The following is an 18,764-nucleotide window of genomic DNA, read 5'->3' on the forward strand; positions in this document are numbered from 1 at the left end:
GACTTCCTGATATGTTTAGGTCTTTCATCCATTTTGAGTTTATTTTTGTGTAGGGTGTAAGAAAGTGGTCCAGGTTCATTCTTCTGCATGTGACTGTCCAGTTTTCCCAGCACCATTTGCTGAAGAGACTGTCTTTATTTCATTGGATATTCTTTCCTACTTTGTCAAAGATTAGTTGGCCATACGTTTGTGGGTCTATTTCTGGGTTCCCTATTCTGTTCATTGATCTGAGTGTCTGTTTTTGTGCCAGTACCACACTGTCTTGATGATTACAGCTTTGTAATACATCTTGAAGTCTGGGATTGTGATGCCTCCAGCTTTGGTTTTCTTTTTCTGGATTGCTTTGGTTATTCAGGGTCTTTTCTGGTTCCATACAAATTTTAGGATTGTTTTTTCTAGCTCTGTGAAGAATGCTGATGTTATTTGATAAGAATTGCATTGAATATGTAGATTGCTTTGGGTAGTATCGACATTTTACCAATATTTCTTCCTCCAATCCATGAACATGGAATATTTTCCCATTTTTTTGTGTCTTCTTCAATTTCTTTCATAATCTTTCTATAGTTTTCAGTGTATAGATTTTTCACCTCTTTGGTTAGGTTTATTCCTACGTATTTTATGGTTTTTGTTGCTATTGTAAATGGGATTGATTCCTTGATTTCTCTTTTTGTTGCTTCATTATTGGTGTATAGAAATGCAACCAATTTCTGTACATTGATTTTATATGCTGCGACTTTGCTGAATTCATGGATCAGTTCTAGCAGTTTTTTGGTAGAATCTTTTGGGTTTTCCATATAAAGTATCATGTCATCTGTGAAGAGTGAAAGTTTGATTACCTCCTTGCTGATTTGGATGCCTTTAATTCCTTTGTGTTGTCTGATTGCTGAGGCTGGGGCTTCCAATACTATGTTGAGCAACAGTGGTGAGAGTGGACAACCCTGTCGTGTTCCTGACCTTAGGGGGAAAGCTCTCAGGTTTTCCCCATTGAGGATGGTATTAGCGGTGGGTCTTTCATATATGGCTTTTATGATCTTGAGGTATGATACTTCTATCCCTACATTCTTGAGTGTTTTTATCAAGAAAGGATTCTGTATTTTGTCAAATGTTTTCTCTGCATCTATTAAGGGGATCATGTGGTTCTTGTCCTTTCTTTTATTGATGTGATGTATCACATTGATTGTTTTGCAGATATCGAACCAGCCCTGCATCCCATGTATAAATCCCACTTGGCTGTGATGAATAATTCTTTTAATGTATTTTTGGATCTGGTTGGCTAGTATCTTGTTGAAAAGTTTTGCATCCATATTCATTAGGGAAATTAGTCTGCAGTTTTGTTTTTAGTGGGGGTCTTTGTCTGGTTTTGGAATCAAGGTAAAGCTGGCTTCATAGAATGAGTTTAGAAGTTTTCCTTCCATTTCTATTTTTTTTTTAATTTTTTTTTCAACGTTTATTTATTTTTGGGACAGAGAGAGACAGAGCATGAACGGGGGAGGGGCAGAGAGAGAGGGAGACACAGAATCGGAAACAGGCTCCAGGCTCTGAGCCATCAGCCCAGAGCCCGACGCGGGGCTCGAACTCACGGACCGTGAGATCGTGACCTGGCTGAAGTCGGACGCTTAACCGACTGCGCCACCCAGGCGCCCCTCCATTTCTATTTTTTGAAACAGCTGGAAAAGAATAGGTATTAACTTTTCTTTAAATGTTTGGTAGAATTCCCCTGGAAAGCCATCTGGCCCTGGACACTTGTTTTTTAGGAGATTTTTGATTACTAATTCGATTCCTTTACTGGTTATGGGTCTGTTCACAATTTTCTATTTCTTCTTGTTTCAGTTTTGGTAGTTTATATGTTTCTAGGAATTTGTCCATTTCTTCCCAATTGCCCGCTTTATGGGCGTATAATTGTTCATAATATTATCTTATTATTGTTTGTATTGTATTGGTTGTGTATTGTTTGTATTATTGTTTGTATTATCTTATTATTGTTTGTATTGTATTGCTTGTGATCTCTCCTCTGTAATTCTTGATTTTATTTATTTGGGTCCTTTCCTTTTTCTTTTATTTTTATTTTTATTTTTATTTTTGGGACAGAGAGAGACAGAGCATGAAAGGGGGAGGGGCAGAGAGAGAGGGAGACACAGAATCGGAAACAGGCTCCAGGCTCCGAGCCATCAGCCCAGAGCCTGACACGGGGCTCGAACTCACGGACCGCGAGATCGTGACCTGGCTGAAGTCGGACGCTTAACCGACTGTGCCACCCAGGCGCCCCTCCTTTTTCTTTTTGATCAAACTGGCTAGGGGTTTATCAATTTTGTTAATTATTTCAAAGAACCAGTTTCTGGTTTCATTGATCTGTTCTCCTGGTTGTTTTTGTTTGTTTGTTTGTTTGTTTCGATAGCATTGATTTCTGCTCTAATCTTTATTATTTCCCATCTTCTGCTGGCTTTTGACTTTATTTGCTGCTCTTTTTCAGCTCTTTAATGTGTAAGGTTAGGTTGTGTATCTGAAACCTTTATTCCTTCATTAAGAAGGCCTGGATTGCTATATACTTCCCTCTTATGACCACCTTTGCTGTGTCCCAGAGCTTTGGGGCTGTGGTGTTAACATTTTCATTGGCTTCCATGTACTTTTTAATTTCCTCTTTAACTTCTTGGTTAGCCCATTCATTCTTTAGTAGGATGTTCTTTAGTCTCCAGTATTTGTTATCTTTCCAAATTTTTTCTTTTGTTTGATTTCGAGTTTCATAGTATTGTGGTCTGAAAATATGCATGATATGATCTCAATCTTTTTGTACCTGTTGAGGGCTGATTTGTGTCCCAGTATGTGATATATTCTGGAGAATGTTCCATGTGCACTGGAGAAGGATGTGTATTCTGCTGCTTTAGGATGAAATGAATATATCTGTTAAGTACATCTGGTCCAGTGTGTCATTCAAAGCCTTTGTTTCTTGGTTGGTTTTCTGTTTAGATGATCTGTTCATTGTTGTAAGTGGGGTGTTGAAGTCCTTTACTATTATGGTATTGTCATCAATGAGTTTCTGTATGTTTATGATTAATTGATTTATATGTTTGGGTTCTTCCACGTTTGGAGCATAAATGTTTATAATTATTAGATCTTCTTGGTGAATAGACCCCTTAATTATTATATAATGCCCTTCTTCATCTGTTACAGTCTTTATTTTAAAATCTAGATTGTCTGATATAAGTATGGCTACTCTGGCTTTCTTTTGATGACTATTAGCGTGATAGATGGTTATCCATCCCCTTACTGTCTTTTTTTTTTAAAGTTTATTTTTGAAGGAGAGACAGAATGTGAGCAGGGGAGGGGCAGAGAGAGAGGGAGACCCAGAATCCAAAGCAGGCTCCAGGCTCTGAGCCATCAGTACAGAGCCGGATGTGGGGCTCAAACCCATAATCTGTGAGATCATGACCTGGGACAAAGTTGGATGCTTAACCAACTGAGCCATCCAGGCACCCCTCCATCCCCTTACTTTCAATCTGAAGGTGTCTTTAGGTCTAAAATGGGTCTCTTGTAAACAGCATATGGATGGATCTTGTTTTATTATCCATTCTGTTACCCTATGTCTTTTGATTGGAGCATTTAGTACATTGACATTTAGGGTGAGTACTGAAAAGTAGGAATTTATTGCCATTATGTTGCCCGTAGAGTTGGAGTTTCTGGTGGTGTTCTCTGGTCCTTTCTAATCTTTGTTGCTTTTGGTATTTTTTTTTTTTGTCTTTTCTCCCCTCATAGAGTCTCCCTTAAAATTTTTTGCAGGGCTTGTTTAGTGGTCACAAACTCCTTTAGTTTTTATTTGTCTGGGAAACTTTTTATTTCTCCTTCTATTTTGAATGACAGCCTTGTTGGATAAAGAATTCTTGGCTGCAATTTTTCTGATTCAGCACATTGAATACATATTGCCACTCCCTTCTGGACTGCCAAGTTTCTGTGGATACGTCTGCTGCAAACCTGATCTGTCTTCCCTTGTAGGTTAAGGACTTTTTTTTCCCTTCCTGCCTTCATGATTCTCTCTTTGCCTCAGTATTTTGTGAATTTGACTATGATATGCCTTGTTGATGGTTGGTTTTTGTTGAATCTAATGGGAATCCTCTGTGTTTCCTTGATTTTGACGTCTATGTCTTTCCCCAGGTTAGGAAAGTTTTCCACTATGATTTGCTTACATAAACCTTCTACCACTTTTCCTCTCTCTTCATTTTCTGGTACCTCTATGATTCAGATGTTATTCCTTTTTAATGAGTCACTGAGTTCTGTAATTCTTATGTCATGCTCTTTTGTCTTTGTTTCCCTCTTTTTTCCTGCTTTGTTATTCTCCATAAGTTTGTCCTCTATATTGCTGGTTTGCTGCTCTGCTTCATCCATCCTTGCTGCCGTCACATCTATTTGAGATTGCAGCTCAGTTATAGCATTTTTAATTTCGTCCTGACTAGATTTTACTTCTTTTATCTACACAGAAAGAGATTCCCCAGCTAGTTATTTTTATTATTGTGATTCTAAATTCTGGTTCAGGCATCTTGTTTGTATCTGTGTTGATTAAGTCCCTGGCTGTCATTTCTTCCTGCTCTTTCTTTTGGGGTGAATTCTTTCATTTCATCATTTTGAAGGAAGAAAAAGAATTAATAAAATGAAAAATTAAAAAAATTAAAATTAAAAATTAAAAACAACATAAAAAATCAAATAAAGGATGCTAGCTCCTATGTGTTTTGGTTTGGTTGTTGAAAGAAGCTTGATAGGATAGAGAAAAAAGGGAAAGAAGAGAAAAGAAAGAATAAGGAAAAGAAAAGGAAAAGTTTTGAAAATTTACAAAGATCAATACAATAAAGTAGAATGAAATGAAATGGTGAAAGTAAAATAGAATTTAAAAAATTTACCAAAAGTAAAAAAATATAGTAGAAAAACATTAAAGAAAAATATTTTTTTATAAATAGGGAAAAGAAAAAATAATTTTTCTCTTTCTGTATTCAAGAATAAGAAAAGAAAAAGAAAAAAAAGTTGAGTAGATGGACCAGTGAACAGAATGAAATATGATTGAAATTACATCAGTTTCCCCTAGAAGTCAAACTATGAAGCACTTTATAGTCTGTAAACTAAGCAGGTGGAAAGACTTGTGGTGTTCCTCTAGAGCCTGGTGGCCCAGTTGGGTGGGGCTTGGTGTAGCCGTTCCATTCTCCACTAGGCGGTGCTGCTTAGCTTACTGGGGTGGATCATTGTGGTGCATGTAGCCGTGTATGCGCATGTGTGGGAGGGGTGAAAATGGCATCAGCCAGCTACCCAGTCTCTGGCTGGTATCAGAACTCTGTGCTCTCCCTGACTGGCAATCATGCAGTTCTTCTTTGTCTCCAGCTTCCGTCCACTCCCCGCTTTTACACTGTCCGTGACCAAGCTGTCAGGCTGCCAGGCAGCACCTCCCTCCTGAGTTTTATCTCAGATGGTTCTGCTTCCCTACCCCTCATTCTGAGGGACTATGGCTTTGATCCGCTCAGACCTTCTGGAGGAGGGTCTCATCAAGCAATGGCCTGGTGCCGCCTGACCCCAGGAACATTCTTGATACCATGCTGCTGCCAATGCCTAGAGACTGCAGCCAGGCATCAGCCGGCCCCAGAAAAATTTGGGGGATCATGTAGCAGCAGCGTTTCAGGGATTGTGGAAAATCACAACACACATCTGGCATCAGGCTTCACCCTTAACGTCCTTGTTCCAGCACCAGTGAACGTGGCTGTTCTCCGGGGTCTGCTGGGACCTTTGCCTGTGGGGTGGCTGCACCGCCTCCATCAAATGTCCTCCCAGCAGGGGAACCACCTCTCCCCGTATGGCCCATGGACCCCTCAGACCCTGCTGTATGCTCCCAGGGATTTGCCCTTGCCACCAGAGCACCAACAGGTATCGAGCTTCCAAGTTTCAGACTGTGTGATCCCCTGTTTATAGCATCTTAATGGAATTTAAACCCTCTCCTTTCTCCTTTCTCCCTTTTTTTGTTCAGTGCACTCTTTCTCTTTCTCTCCAGCTGCTTTCAGGGGGGAGGAGTACTTTTCCCATACTCTCCCCCCTGTCTCAGTCCTCTCTCCACAAGCAAAAACAGCTTCCACGACTGCTCTCTCCCCCAGTTCACCTCTCTGTGCTGCATACCTGCCAAGTTCTGTGATTCAAGGTGTGCAGATTGTTGTGTTAATCCCCAGGTCAGTTTTCTAGGTGTGCAAGATAGTTTGGTGTTGATCTAGTTGCATTTCAGGGACAAGAGAGGCAAAAAAAAAAAGTTCCATGATACTCTGCCATCTTGTCCCCTCCTCTCTCCCCATCACCTATTTAACCCATCCTGCCTCTCACCTCCTCTCTGGTAACCATCAGTTTCGTCTCTATAGTTAAGAGTCTTTTTCTTGGTTTGCCTTTCTCTCTTTTTTCCCTTTGCTCATTTGTTTTGTTTCTTAAATTCTACATACGAGTGAGATCATATGGTATTAGTGTTTCTCTGACTGACTTATTTTACTTCATATAATACTCTCTAGCTCCATTTATGTCATTGCAAATGGCATGATTTCATTCTTTTTTATGGCTGAGTAATATTCCATTATATATCGTGTGGTTTGTGTGGTATATATACCACACCTTCTTTATCCGTTCATCAGTTGAGGGAACTTGGGCTGTTTTCATAGTTTGGCTAGGGTAGGTAATGCTGCTATAAATACCAGTGTGCATGTATCCCTTCAAATTAGTATTTTGTATTCTTTGGGTAAATACCTAGTAGTGCTTGGGGCGCCTGGGTGGCTCAGTCAGTTGTGTCCAACTTCGGCTCAGGTCATGATCTCATGGTTTGGTTCATGAGTTTGAGCCCACATTGGGCTCTGTGCTGACAGCTCAGAGCCTGGAGTCTGTTTCAGATTCTGTGTCTCCCTCCCCCTCTCTCTGCCCCTTCCTTGCTAGTGCTCTGTCTCTCTGTCTCTCAAAAATAAACATTAAAAAAAATTTAAATACCTAGTAGTGCAATTGCTGGATCATAGGATAGTTCTATTTTTAACTTTTTTGGGAACCTCCATACTGTTTTCCAGAGTGGCTGAAACACCTATCAATAAAATCTACAAAAATATAAGAAAGGCAAGAGTCTGTAGTATTTGAACCAAGACTACTCCCTCCCTTTCCCTTTCCTACCAGTAAGGTGGAGGCTCCAATCCAGACTGCTGCATATCCCTCCCCCTTCAATTCCCAGTCAGAAATCTTTCAGTGTGTCCACATTTACCACTGCGGGGGGGAGGGGTAGGGGGAGGGTAGGACTTCATTAATATAAATTGGCTAGTCACTAAAAACAATTATGAAACATGCAAAGAAACAAAAAATGTATGACTCACACAAATAAAAATATCAGGCAACACAAAATGCCTACAAGCAGATGTCAAATTTAACAGAAAAAGACTTCAAAGTAATCATTATAAATATGTTCACAGAACTAAAAGAAATCATGGTTAAAGAAGTAAAAGTAGTCCTTTTTTTCTTGTTTCATTTAAGAGTTTTCTATTTGTCTCTGTTTTTCTGACATTATCTTATTTCTTTGAACATTTTTTTACCCTTTTCTCTATTTTCTTTCCTGCCAGTTGAATCCTTTCTTCCACTGTTGAGCCTCTGTAATGAATTATTTATTTCAATTATTGTAGTTCAACTCCAGAATTTCCCTTTGGTCCTTAAAAAATAATTTGTATTTCTTTATTGTTTGTTGGAAACTAGATGTTTTAGAGAATATATTGCTGTGACTCTGGGTATTGTTCTCCACCCCACCCTGGAGTTCATTATTGTTAGTTTTTGTGTTTTTTTTTAGTGACTAACTGGATTATATTAGTGAAGTCCTAGCCACAGCAATCAAACAAGAAAAAAAAAGAAAAGCCATCCAAATTGGTAAGGAAGAAGTAAAACTGTCACTATTTGCAGATGACATGACACTATATGTAGAAAACCTTAAATACTCCACGAAAATACTACTAGAACTTATAAATGAATTTTGTAAAGTCACAGGATAAAATATCAATATACAGAAATAAGTTGCATTTCTATACACCAATAATGAAGTAGCCACAATAGAAACTAAGAAAACAATCCTATTTACAATTGCACCAAAATAATAAAATACTTAGAAATAAACTTAACGAAGGAGGTGAATGATATCTGTACTCTGAAAACTATAAAACATTAATGAAAGAAATGTAAGATGACATAAACAAATGGAAAGAAATCCTGTGCACATAAATTGGAAGAAACAATATTGTTAAAATTTCCTTGCTACCCAAAGTAATCTACAGATTTAATGCATTTCCTGTCAAAATGCCAGCAGCATTTTTCACAGAAGTAGAACAAACAATCTTAAAATTTGTTCAGAACCACAAAAGACTCTGAATGGCCAAAGCAATCTTGAAAAAGAAGAACAAATCTGGAGGTATTATAATCCCATATTTCAAGTTATATTACAAAGCTGTAGTAATCAAAATAGTATGGTACTGGCACAAATATAGATACATAGATCAATAGAACAGAATAGAGAGTCCAGAAATAAATCCACACTAATATGGTCAATTAATCTATAACAAAGGAGACAGGAATATACAATGGGAGAAACACAGTGGTATCTTCAATAAGTGGTGCTGTGGAAACTAGACAGTGACATACAAAAGAATGAACCTGAACCATTTTCTTACACTATGCACAAAAGTAAACTCAAAATGAATTAAAGATCTAAATGTACGACCTGAAACCATAAAACTCCTAGAAGAGAACACATTTGTGATTTGTTTGATATGTTTCTCATGCTTAGAGTAGTTAGGATTAAACACCTATAAAGTGAATGTTCGCTTTATGTTATCTAAGAAACCCCTTAACTTATTAAAAACAATTCTTTTTTCCTTTTTCTGTTCAGCTTGGGTGCTATTACCCTGTCTTCCAGATTGCTGAACTATTCTTCTGCATCTTGTAAACTACTGTTGATTACTTCTAGTGTATTTTCCATTTCAGTTACAGTATTCTTCAGCTATGATTGGTTCTTTCTTATATTTTCTGGCTCTTTGTTGATATCTTCACTGAGGTCATCCAGTCTGGTGAGTATCTTTATAACCATTACTTTGAACTCTTTATCAGGAAGATTTATTATTGCCATTTCATTTAGTTCTTTTGCTGAGGTTTTGTCTTGTTCTTTCAATTGGAGCATATTCCTCTGCCTCCTCATTTTGCCTGATTTCTGTGTTTGTCTTTATGAATTAGGCAGAACAACTACATCTCCTAAATTTGAAGGAATGGTCTTATGAATGATCATCTCCTGTGTAGACTGTGTGTGCCTGGTGACTTTGGATAGCTGGTTGGAGCTGTAGCTAGCATGGGATGGGGATACTAGGGATGCCATGGTGGGGTGGCCAGGGTTGAAGTGCGTGTACAAGCTAGGGTGTACCAGTGTGCTCAGCACAGGGGGCAACCTGGTGGGCATGAATTGGGTGTTCCTTGGGTGTTCTGTGCCTGGGGTACAAGGAGGGTGTTCAGAGTAGAAGTGGGAGTGAGCTGGGAGGTACAGAGTGCTGTGCACCAGGAGTGCCCTTAGCAAGTCATCTGGAGCCAAAGTGGTGTGGGCCTGGAGTGTTCCAGGATGCTTTGTGCCTGTGTTGCCTTGGTGACATGGCTGGAGCTCAGTGAGTACTGACCCAGGGTGTTTTGGTATGTGCCATGCTAGGATTGCCTTTGTGGGATGGCTGGGGCTGGTGTGGACTAGGGACTAGGGACTCACTCAGGCAGTAGGCCAGTTAGGGTGTCCAGACTGTGCACTGGTCTGAGCTTTTAAGTTGGAGGGGAATGTAAACTGTGGAGCTCACCTACCCCTATAACCAAGATAAAGTTTCACCAGCTCCCTTGCCATTTGGTGGAGTTCTAGGGCTGGTTCCTTTATATTTTAGTTGCCCTTTTAAACCATGGTTTTTCTTTTTCTGTTTCCCAGGGAAGAAATATCTGCTCCTGGTGCCTCAGTGCTATCCCTCCCCACTGCAGTTCACAGCATCAGAGGTGGTGGTTCCCTTCACTGCCACGTCTCCATCTCTCTTGCCATTGTCTGTGTGGTCTCTGTGTCTTTTGTTCAGTTAGCTCTCAGTTCTTCAGGAGGAGCTTCTCTACAAACACGAGTCATTTGGTGTGAATTCAGGGCATTCCTGTGTCACCTTCTGAGACCAGAAACTGTACTTCTACTTTTTTTGAAACTTCCTATTTTTATATAATTATACTTCTACCCATAACCTGGCTTCTCCCAACAGTAATGTTTGCATAACTACTGTATGTCTACCTTTTCAAAGTTGTTTGTGGACACACTGGTATAGACTCTTTCAAGTTCTGTTTGTTTAAAGTTTTTTCTTTTTCTATAACTGTGATATTTGGAACTAGCTTCTCTGGATATGGAATCCTTGGTTCACACTTTTTTTTTCCATTGAATTTCTTGAAAATGCTGCCTCATTGTTGCCTTGCCTTGTATGTTGTTTTTGGAAAGCCTGATGTCAGATTAATTAATTTGCCTTCATGAGTTATTTCATCTTTTTGCCTAGAGGCTTTGATGACTTAGTTTATCTTCCATATCTAATATTTTACTAGGATATGTCTCAGAGTTGATCATTTTGGTTTATTTTCCCAGGAACCTAGTGGGAACTTTGAATGTATAGACTGAAGTCTTTCACTTTGGAAATTTTTCTTGGATTATAGGTTTAAATCTTTTAAATATTAACTTTGTTCCATTGTTCCATTGTTTCTTCTTCCCCAGTAATTCCAGTGACACAATTGCTATTCCTTCTTTGCTTCTCCTTCAATTCACTGATTTCTTTCTGAGCCTTTTTACTTTCTTCTTTGTTTTATTTTAATTCTCTCAGTTATTTTTCTGTCTTTTTCAATGCACCTTATTAAATTTTCTTGAGTCTGTTTTTCCTTTGGAATCTTTAAATTTATCTTCACATCTGAGATTATTTTGTCTTTTTTCCATTTATTTTCTAGTTTGATCAATTTTCTCTTTGATTTTTTTGTCTTGATTTTTTGAAAGTCTGAATCCAGACGGGTTTTTTTTTCATATCCCCAAATGTATTTAATTCAGTTTGGAATGTTGTCTTGCAGGGTTTTTTTTTTTGTTTTTGTTTGTTTTTTTTTTGTTTGTTTGTTTTGCTTCATAGTTGTTTTCTGTAATGAGATGTTTATCAGTTGTGTGTTGAATCTTGTTTTCTGATTTTTTTTATATATGAAATTTATTGTCAAATTGGTTTCCATACAACACCCAGTGCTCATCCCAAAAGGTGCCCTCCTCAATACCCATCACCCACCCTCTCCTCCCTCCCACCCCCCATCAACCCTCAGTTTGTTCTCAGTTTTTAAGAGTCTCTTATGCTTTGGCTGTCTCCCACTCTAACCTCTTTTTTTTTTTCCTTCCCCTCCCCCATGGGTTCCTATTAAGTTCTCAGGATCCACATAAGAGTGAAACCATATGGTATCTGTCTTTCTCTGTATGGCTTATTTCAACGTTTTTTTTTTTTTTTAATTTATTTATTTTTGGGACAGAGAGAGACAGAGCATGAACGGGGGAGGGGCAGAGAGAGAGGGAGACACAGAATCGGAAACAGGCTCCAGGCTCTGAGCCATCAGCCCAGAGCCTGACGCGGGGCTCGAACTCCCGGACCGCGAGATCGTGACCTGGCTGAAGTCGGACGCTTAACCGACTGCGCCACCCAGGCGCCCCTGTATGGCTTATTTCACTTAGCATCACACTCTCCAGTTCCATCCACGTTGCTACAAAAGGCCATATTTCATTTTTTCTCATTGCCACGTAGTATTCCATTGTGTATATAAATCACAATTTCTTTATCCATTCATCAGTTGATGGACATTTAGGCTCTTTCCATAATTTGGCTATTGTTGAGAGTGCTGCTATGAACATTGGGGTACAAGTGCCCCTACGCATCAGTACTCCTGTATCCCTTGGGTAAATTCCTAGCAGTGCTATTGCTGGGTCATAGGGTAGGTCTATTTTTAATTTTCTGAGGAACCTCCACACTGCTTTCCAGAGCGGCTGCACCAATTTGCATTCCCACCAACAGTGCAAGAGGGTTCCCGTTTCTCCACATCCTCTCCAGCATCTATAGTCTCCTGATTTGTTCATTTTGGCCACTCTGACTGGCGTGAGGTGATACCTGAGTGTGGTTTTGATTTGTATTTCCCTGATAAGGAGCGACGCTGAACATCTTTTCATGTGCCTGTTGGCTATCCGGATGTCTTCTTTAGAGAAGTGTCTATTCATGTTTTCTGCCCATTTCTTCACTGGGTTATTTGTTTTTCGGGTGTGGAGTTTGGTGAGCTCTTTATAGATTTTGGATACTAGCCCTTTGTCCGATATGTCATTTGCAAATATCTTTTCCCATTCCGTTGGTTGCCTTTTAGTTTTGTTGGTTGTTTCCTTTGCTGTGCAGAAGCTTTTTATCTTCATAAGGTCCCAGTAATTCACTTTTGCTTTTAATTCCCTTGCCTTTGGGGATGTGTCGAGTAAGAGATTGCTACGGCTGAGGTCAGAGAGGTCTTTTCCTGCTTTCTCCTCTAAGGTTTTGATGGTTTCCTGCCTCACATTCAGGTCCTTTATCCATTTTGAGTTTATTTTTGTGAATGGTGTGAGAAAGTGGTCTAGTTTCAACCTTCTGCATGTTGCTGTCCAGTTCTCCCAGCACCATTTGTTAAAGAGACTGTCTTTTTTCCATTGGATGTTCTTTCCTGCTTTGTCAAAGATGAGTTGGCCATACGTTTGTGGGTCTAGTTCTGGGGTTTCTATTCTATTCCATTGGTCTATGTGTCTGTTTTTGTGCCAACTGATTTTTTTAATAACAACTCTATAGATTCACCAAAAGTTACTGCTCACTTCTTTTTATGTCTTGTATTTCTTTCTTAGAAGCCATGCCTTTTGAAGATTGCTACCTAAAATTATGCACACTTGAAAGCTTCTTCCTTGTTCTGGCCTACTAGGACATTAAAAAAATATTTTTATACTTAAGGGAGATTTAATCTTTCTTTCAGTGACTTCAGATTAATCCTAAGCCCATGACAAACTCCCTTATTTCCTACAGTTTTTATCAGCCTGTCCTTGCTCACTATAAGAGTTTGTGGTGCAGCATGGATGTGAGAGAGTACTTCTTGAGATTTGGTATTTTTTTTCTTCTTTTAAACTTAGTTATATTGAGGTTTGGGAATTTTTCTGCTTTAAGTTTGCTTCCCATGTGGTTTTAGTGCCATTTAAAATTTATTTTTGTTAATCTATATTGACTTTGGAGGAAACATTGGGAGACACAAACCAAGGCAGCCACTGTTGTCTTCATCAATCTGGAAGTCTAATTAGTCTTTTAAAAACGTTTTCTAATTTATGAAAACCAGATCAATCATCACCTACTTTGCTGAGATGTCAAGGTATCATTTTCCTCAGCTGAATAGCTTAAGACCCTCTCGCCCTTGCTGATCACAAAGCAGATCCTGGAGGTGGTCTTAGGTTGTAACCTATATATTTAAAAAAAACCTATCCCCAGACACTGGGTATAATACATTTATCTCCTTCTTTCTCACATTTATCTCCTTCTTTCTCATAAATAGCAGTATTGTTTTTTTAGATTTTAATTTTAATTCTGGTTAGTTAACATGGAATGTTATATGAGTTTCAGGTGTCCAATATAGTGATTCAACACTTCCATGCATCACCTAGGGCTCATAACAACAAGTGCACTCTTTAATCCCCATCACCTATTTCACCCATCTCCCCAACCACCTACCCTCTGGCAACCATCAATTTGTTCTATATAGTAAGAGTGTTTCTTGGTTTCTCTCTCTCTCTCTCTCTCTATTTTCCCCTTTTCTCATTTATTTTGTTTCTTAAATTCCACATTGTGAGTGAAATCATATGGTATTTGTCTTTCTCTGACTTATTTCACTTAGCATAATACTCTAGCTCCACCCATGTGGTTGCAATTGGCAAGATTTCATTCTTTTTTTTTTTTAATTTTTTTTCAACGTTTTTATTTATTTTTGGGACAGAAAGAGACAGAGCATGAACGGGGGAGGGGCAGAGAGAGAGGGAGACACAGAATTGGAAACAGGCTCCAGGCTCCGAGCCATCAGCCCAGAGCCTGATGCGGGGCTCGAACTCACGGACCGCGAGATTGTGACCTGGCTGAAGTCGGACGCTTAACCGACTGCGCCACCCAGGCGCCCCAAGATTTCATTCTTTTTTATGGATAATATTCCATTACACACACACACACACACACACCCCACACACACACACCCACACACCATCTTTATCCATTCATTAGTTGATGGACATTTGGGCTCTTTCCATACTTTGGCTATTGCAGATAATGCTGCTATAAACATAGGGGTGCATGAATCCCTTTGAATTAGTATTTTTGTAAATTAGGTATTTTGTGAATTAGGTATTTTGGGTAAAACACCTAGTAGTGTAATTGCTGTATCCTAGGGTAGTTCTATTTTTAACTTTTTTGAGGAATCTCCATACTGCTTTACAGAGCAGCTGCACCAGTTTGCATTCCCACTAACAGTGTAAGAGGGTTCCCCTTTCTCCACATCCTCGCCAACATCTGTTGTTTCCTAAGTTGTTAATTTTAGCCATTCTGACAAGTGTGAGGTGGTATCCCATTCTGGTTTTGATTTGTAGTTCCCTGATGATGAGTGATGTTGAGCCTCTTTTTATGTGCCTGTTGGCCATCTGGATGTCTTCTTTGGAAAAATGTCATGTCATCTGCCCATTTATTAACAGGATTATTTGTTTTTTGGATGTTCAGTTTTGTAAGTTCTTTATGTATTTTGGATACTAACCCTTTATTGGATCTGTCATTTGCAAATATCTTCTCCCATTCCATCAGTTGGCTTTTAGATTTGTTGATTGTTTCCTTCACTGTGCAGAAGTTTCTTATTTTGATGAAGTCCCAATAGTTTATTTTTGTTTTTGTTTCCCTTGCCTCAGGAGAGATATCTAGAAAAGAGTTGCTATGGCCTGTGTTTTCTCTTTAGGATGTTTATGGTTTCAGGTTTCATATTTAGGTATGTATTCCATTTTGAATTTATTTTTTGTATAGTGAAGAAAGTGGCCAAGTTTCCATTTTTGCATGTTTCTGTGCAGTTTTTCTAACATCATTTGTTAAAGAGACTGCTTCTTTCCAATTGGATATTCTTTGCTGCTTTGTTGAAGATTAATTGACCATATAGTTGTAGGTTTATTTCTGGATTTTCTGTTCTGTTGATCTATGTTCTTCCTTTTTTGAGGCTGTACTTAGTTTCTTCTTTGAAGGACTGAGTTAAGTTCAGGTTTTGTTTTCAGGTTTGAGTGATTTTATTTTAACATGTAAATTTGAGTACATATAGTAATAGAGCATTTTAAATTCTGTACAAATATTTGTGACTATCCTTTAAGCATAGCTTTCCTTCTCCTTTTATGGACAGCAACAAGACCTTTTGGTCAAATTTCCTAGTTTTTTTCTCATTTCTATTGAATAAAAGATCTGATTTACTTTGTAACTTTACCATATATTTGTTGTTAATCTTTTAAAAATTATTATTATGTTGTATCTAATGAATGCTTGCTCATTTAACAATATAATCTGGTCATAAAGGTCATATTCCCATCTCTGACTATGACACAGTCATATTTCTAAATGTTTAATGCCATTCTAATACCAGTTGGTCTTGATCTGTATTTAGAGCTGATTTTTAAAAGAATTCTTTTAGGATTTGCCTTTCTGATATACTCACTCTCTGATTTTATTATTCATATCAGAAATAAACTCAGGAGTTTAAGATTGTGGCTCTACTTATGTCATTTGTAAGTTCAGTGGTCTGTTGAGCTTACACATAATTCATTCTAGGAATTCAATTAAATAGCAAAAGATCTTGATGCTTCCCGTGTCATTTAATATTGCAGTGCTTATGCCATAGAAATAAAGAAAAGTAAGTGAAAATATAAAGAACTTTAAAATACATAGTGGAAAGATAGTTTGGACTGGCCAGATACAGAAAATACAGCATTCTTTTCATGAGAGTTGGATAGAGGAAACAGTATTTTCCATATTCTTATTTCCAGAAACCTTTATAATATGACAAGTGAAAAGAGGGCTTTTTCTACTGAAAGAGTTGCCTTAACTCTTCTGTTTAGCCACACTTGCATAGGTGTTTTCAATTTCTTTGTCTTCAGGACATGTGTGGATAAATTCTTCACGGGCATAGGCATTGTGAAGATAGCGCCAGACTCCTGAGAATTCTGCTGGAATGTCAAAGTCACGGTATTTCTTGGCAGCAACCTAGGGTTTTGGGAAAAAACGGTAATAAAAGACATCAATGACATGCTTAGTGTGGAGAAACATATTTCAAGAGTCAAGATCATTGGGGCACCTGGGTGGCTCAGTCAGTTAAGCGGCCGACTTCGGCTCAGGTCATGATCTTGCGGTCCGTGAGTTCAAGCCCCGCGTCGGGCTCTGTGCTGACAGCTCAGAGCCTGGAGCCTGTTTCGGATTCTGTGTCTCCCTCTCTCTGACCCTCCCCTGTTCATGCTCTGTCTCTCCCTGTCTTAAAAATAAATAAAACGTTAAAAAAAAAAGAGTCAAGATCATTAAGGACATGTTATCTGCACAAAAATAATCTTGCACTTACTACTTTAAAGTTTTTTTTACAAATGTAGACAAAGCTATATTTGTGTAATCATATTTAAATTTATGCTGTGATTATCAGAAGAATTTCTCCACTAGACTAAGTTTGCTTAGGGTCCCAACTATGTCTTATTTCTTTATGTATTCTGTGTGTTTGGCATAGGACCTGAGACAGAATAAGTTCTGTTCAATAAGAATTTATTAAATCAATGATTAAGTCATCATGATATTATTAGTAGCTCACATTATTTATCATTTGTTATGACACTGTTCTAAGCATTCTACATGCTTTAATTTAATCAACAGTTCTATGAAATGGGTAATATTACCCTTGTTTTTTTTAAGTTTATTTATTTATTTTGAGAGAGCATGCATGCAAGCATGGGAGGCAGAGAGAGAGAGAGAGAGAGAGAGAGAGAGAATCCCAAGCAAGCTTTGCACTGTCAGCACAGAGCCCCATGTGGGACTTGAACTCAAGAACCATGAGATCTTGACCTGAGCCAAAATCAAGAGTTAGATGCTCAGCTGACTGAGCCACCCAGGTACTCCTTACTCTTGTTTTATAGATAAGCCAGTGGAAAGCACCTTCTGATTTGGGAAGAAAGAAACAAATTTTTATGGTTCCCAGAGGAGATCACTGTGGATTTTTTTTTCCTAAGGAGAAAAAGGAGATATATACCATGTATAATGATGACAAAGCCATCATATAACAATCTCACACTAAATAGTCACTGTGTTTCATGCTGGCAACTCCCAACCCCCTCCCAAACCATTCAGTATGCCCTACAAAGGCTTACTTTAATAATGTTCAGTTTGGGTAACAAGCTGCAGTCAGCCAGTGTCAGCTGGTCCCCATCCAAGAACAATCTTCTGGAAACTGTGAGTTCCTCAGCACTGTCTGGATCAATTTCATCCAGAAGCGGGGTGTTTAAGTAGTCATCCAGACGTTTAAATTCTCTGAGCAGAGATTTTTCAAAATCTGAGGCAAAGAAGTCAGAAGGTTACTAATAAACGTTTTGTCTTCATGACTACATTTTACATAAGCTTTTCACACATTTAGACATCTCTATCTATACACATTGCTTACACTGGCCCTTCAAAATCTAAATAGTTAACTAGAACTCAACTACCCACTGATAAGACAGAATCAGGTGTTTAATCAAATGCTCTTTGACTCTTCTTGAGGAGCATTGGAAGGAGAGTCAAAGAAAGAAAAAGTCACATATGTTATTACTAAACACAGAAAAGTCAGAAAGTGGAATCAGAAACTAATAGCTCTTATGACTCAGAATACAGTAAACCCATTCAAGAATGGTCATGGGAGATAGTAGATGCTATAGTTTAAGAAACCTTAAAGGCACACAGGAAAAGTTGGTGGGGGGGGCTAAAAAATACAGTCCTGCAGTTAGTTAACTCCTAGCATGTCAATGCTCTAATTGAGCCAAGTTAGTAATTGCTATATTGAATCTTGGGTTCTAAATTTAATAAAATTTCATGGAAAGGAATTTCAAAGGAGAAAAGAAAAAAATCAGAGGAAGAGTGCATTCCCCAACATATATTACATATTCAGGAAAATCCCATGTTAGCTGAGTGAGACTGTGGGAGTCAGCAAATGTGTGAGAGAAATAGAAATTTAAATAAAGGTATCTTACTCTTATTTGCTTCTTTTTGTGTATTCTTAATGTATGCAGAAAACTTGGCAAAGAGGTTACAGCCCACATCAAAGGACTCCTTGTTCTTGGGACTCAGGTGAGGATACCTTAAAAAGAAACATCACTGCATGATTATTCACACATAAGTCAGAGACCAAGTGTCCTAGCTTGTACTCTATTGAAAATGGAGGTTTTAGAAAATTGTGCTGGAAACAGAGGGTTCTGAGAATCTCTATTTGTAAATATATATTTTTCCCAATATCAGAATACTTTAGTTTCTAAAGTTCACTAGGAAACAAGCTGTGGAAAATTCAAAGGCCATTTACCTGTAGGAACAATGTTTTAAATGGTAGTTAAGTCCCCCATACTTGTTCCTGAAAGCCTATTTGGCAGAAGATATGTTGTTGGTAATACATTTTTAAAG

The 18,764-nt window shown here is 38.4% G+C and overlaps 1 protein-coding gene across 2 annotated transcripts in view; it reads right to left on the reverse strand.

Moving 5' to 3' along the window:
* Positions 1 to 15,936: 15,936 nt before the first annotated feature.
* CLIC2 (chloride intracellular channel 2) overlaps positions 15,937 to 18,764 on the reverse strand; it is a 29,568-nt gene continuing 26,740 nt past the window's right edge. For both annotated transcript variants that reach the window (XM_047847442.1, XM_047847441.1), the window contains 3 exons: positions 18,341 to 18,447; positions 17,486 to 17,667; positions 15,937 to 16,343 (listed from right to left, as the gene is read on the reverse strand). In XM_047847442.1, coding sequence (XP_047703398.1) covers positions 16,182 to 16,343; positions 17,486 to 17,667; positions 18,341 to 18,447 — 451 coding nt within the window. In that variant the 3' untranslated portion in view covers positions 15,937 to 16,181. The remainder of the gene's footprint in view (positions 16,344 to 17,485; positions 17,668 to 18,340; positions 18,448 to 18,764) is intronic.

This window comes from Prionailurus viverrinus, unplaced genomic scaffold, assembly GCF_022837055.1.
Source record: "Prionailurus viverrinus isolate Anna unplaced genomic scaffold, UM_Priviv_1.0 scaffold_49, whole genome shotgun sequence".
Lineage (NCBI taxonomy): Eukaryota > Metazoa > Chordata > Mammalia > Carnivora > Felidae > Prionailurus > Prionailurus viverrinus.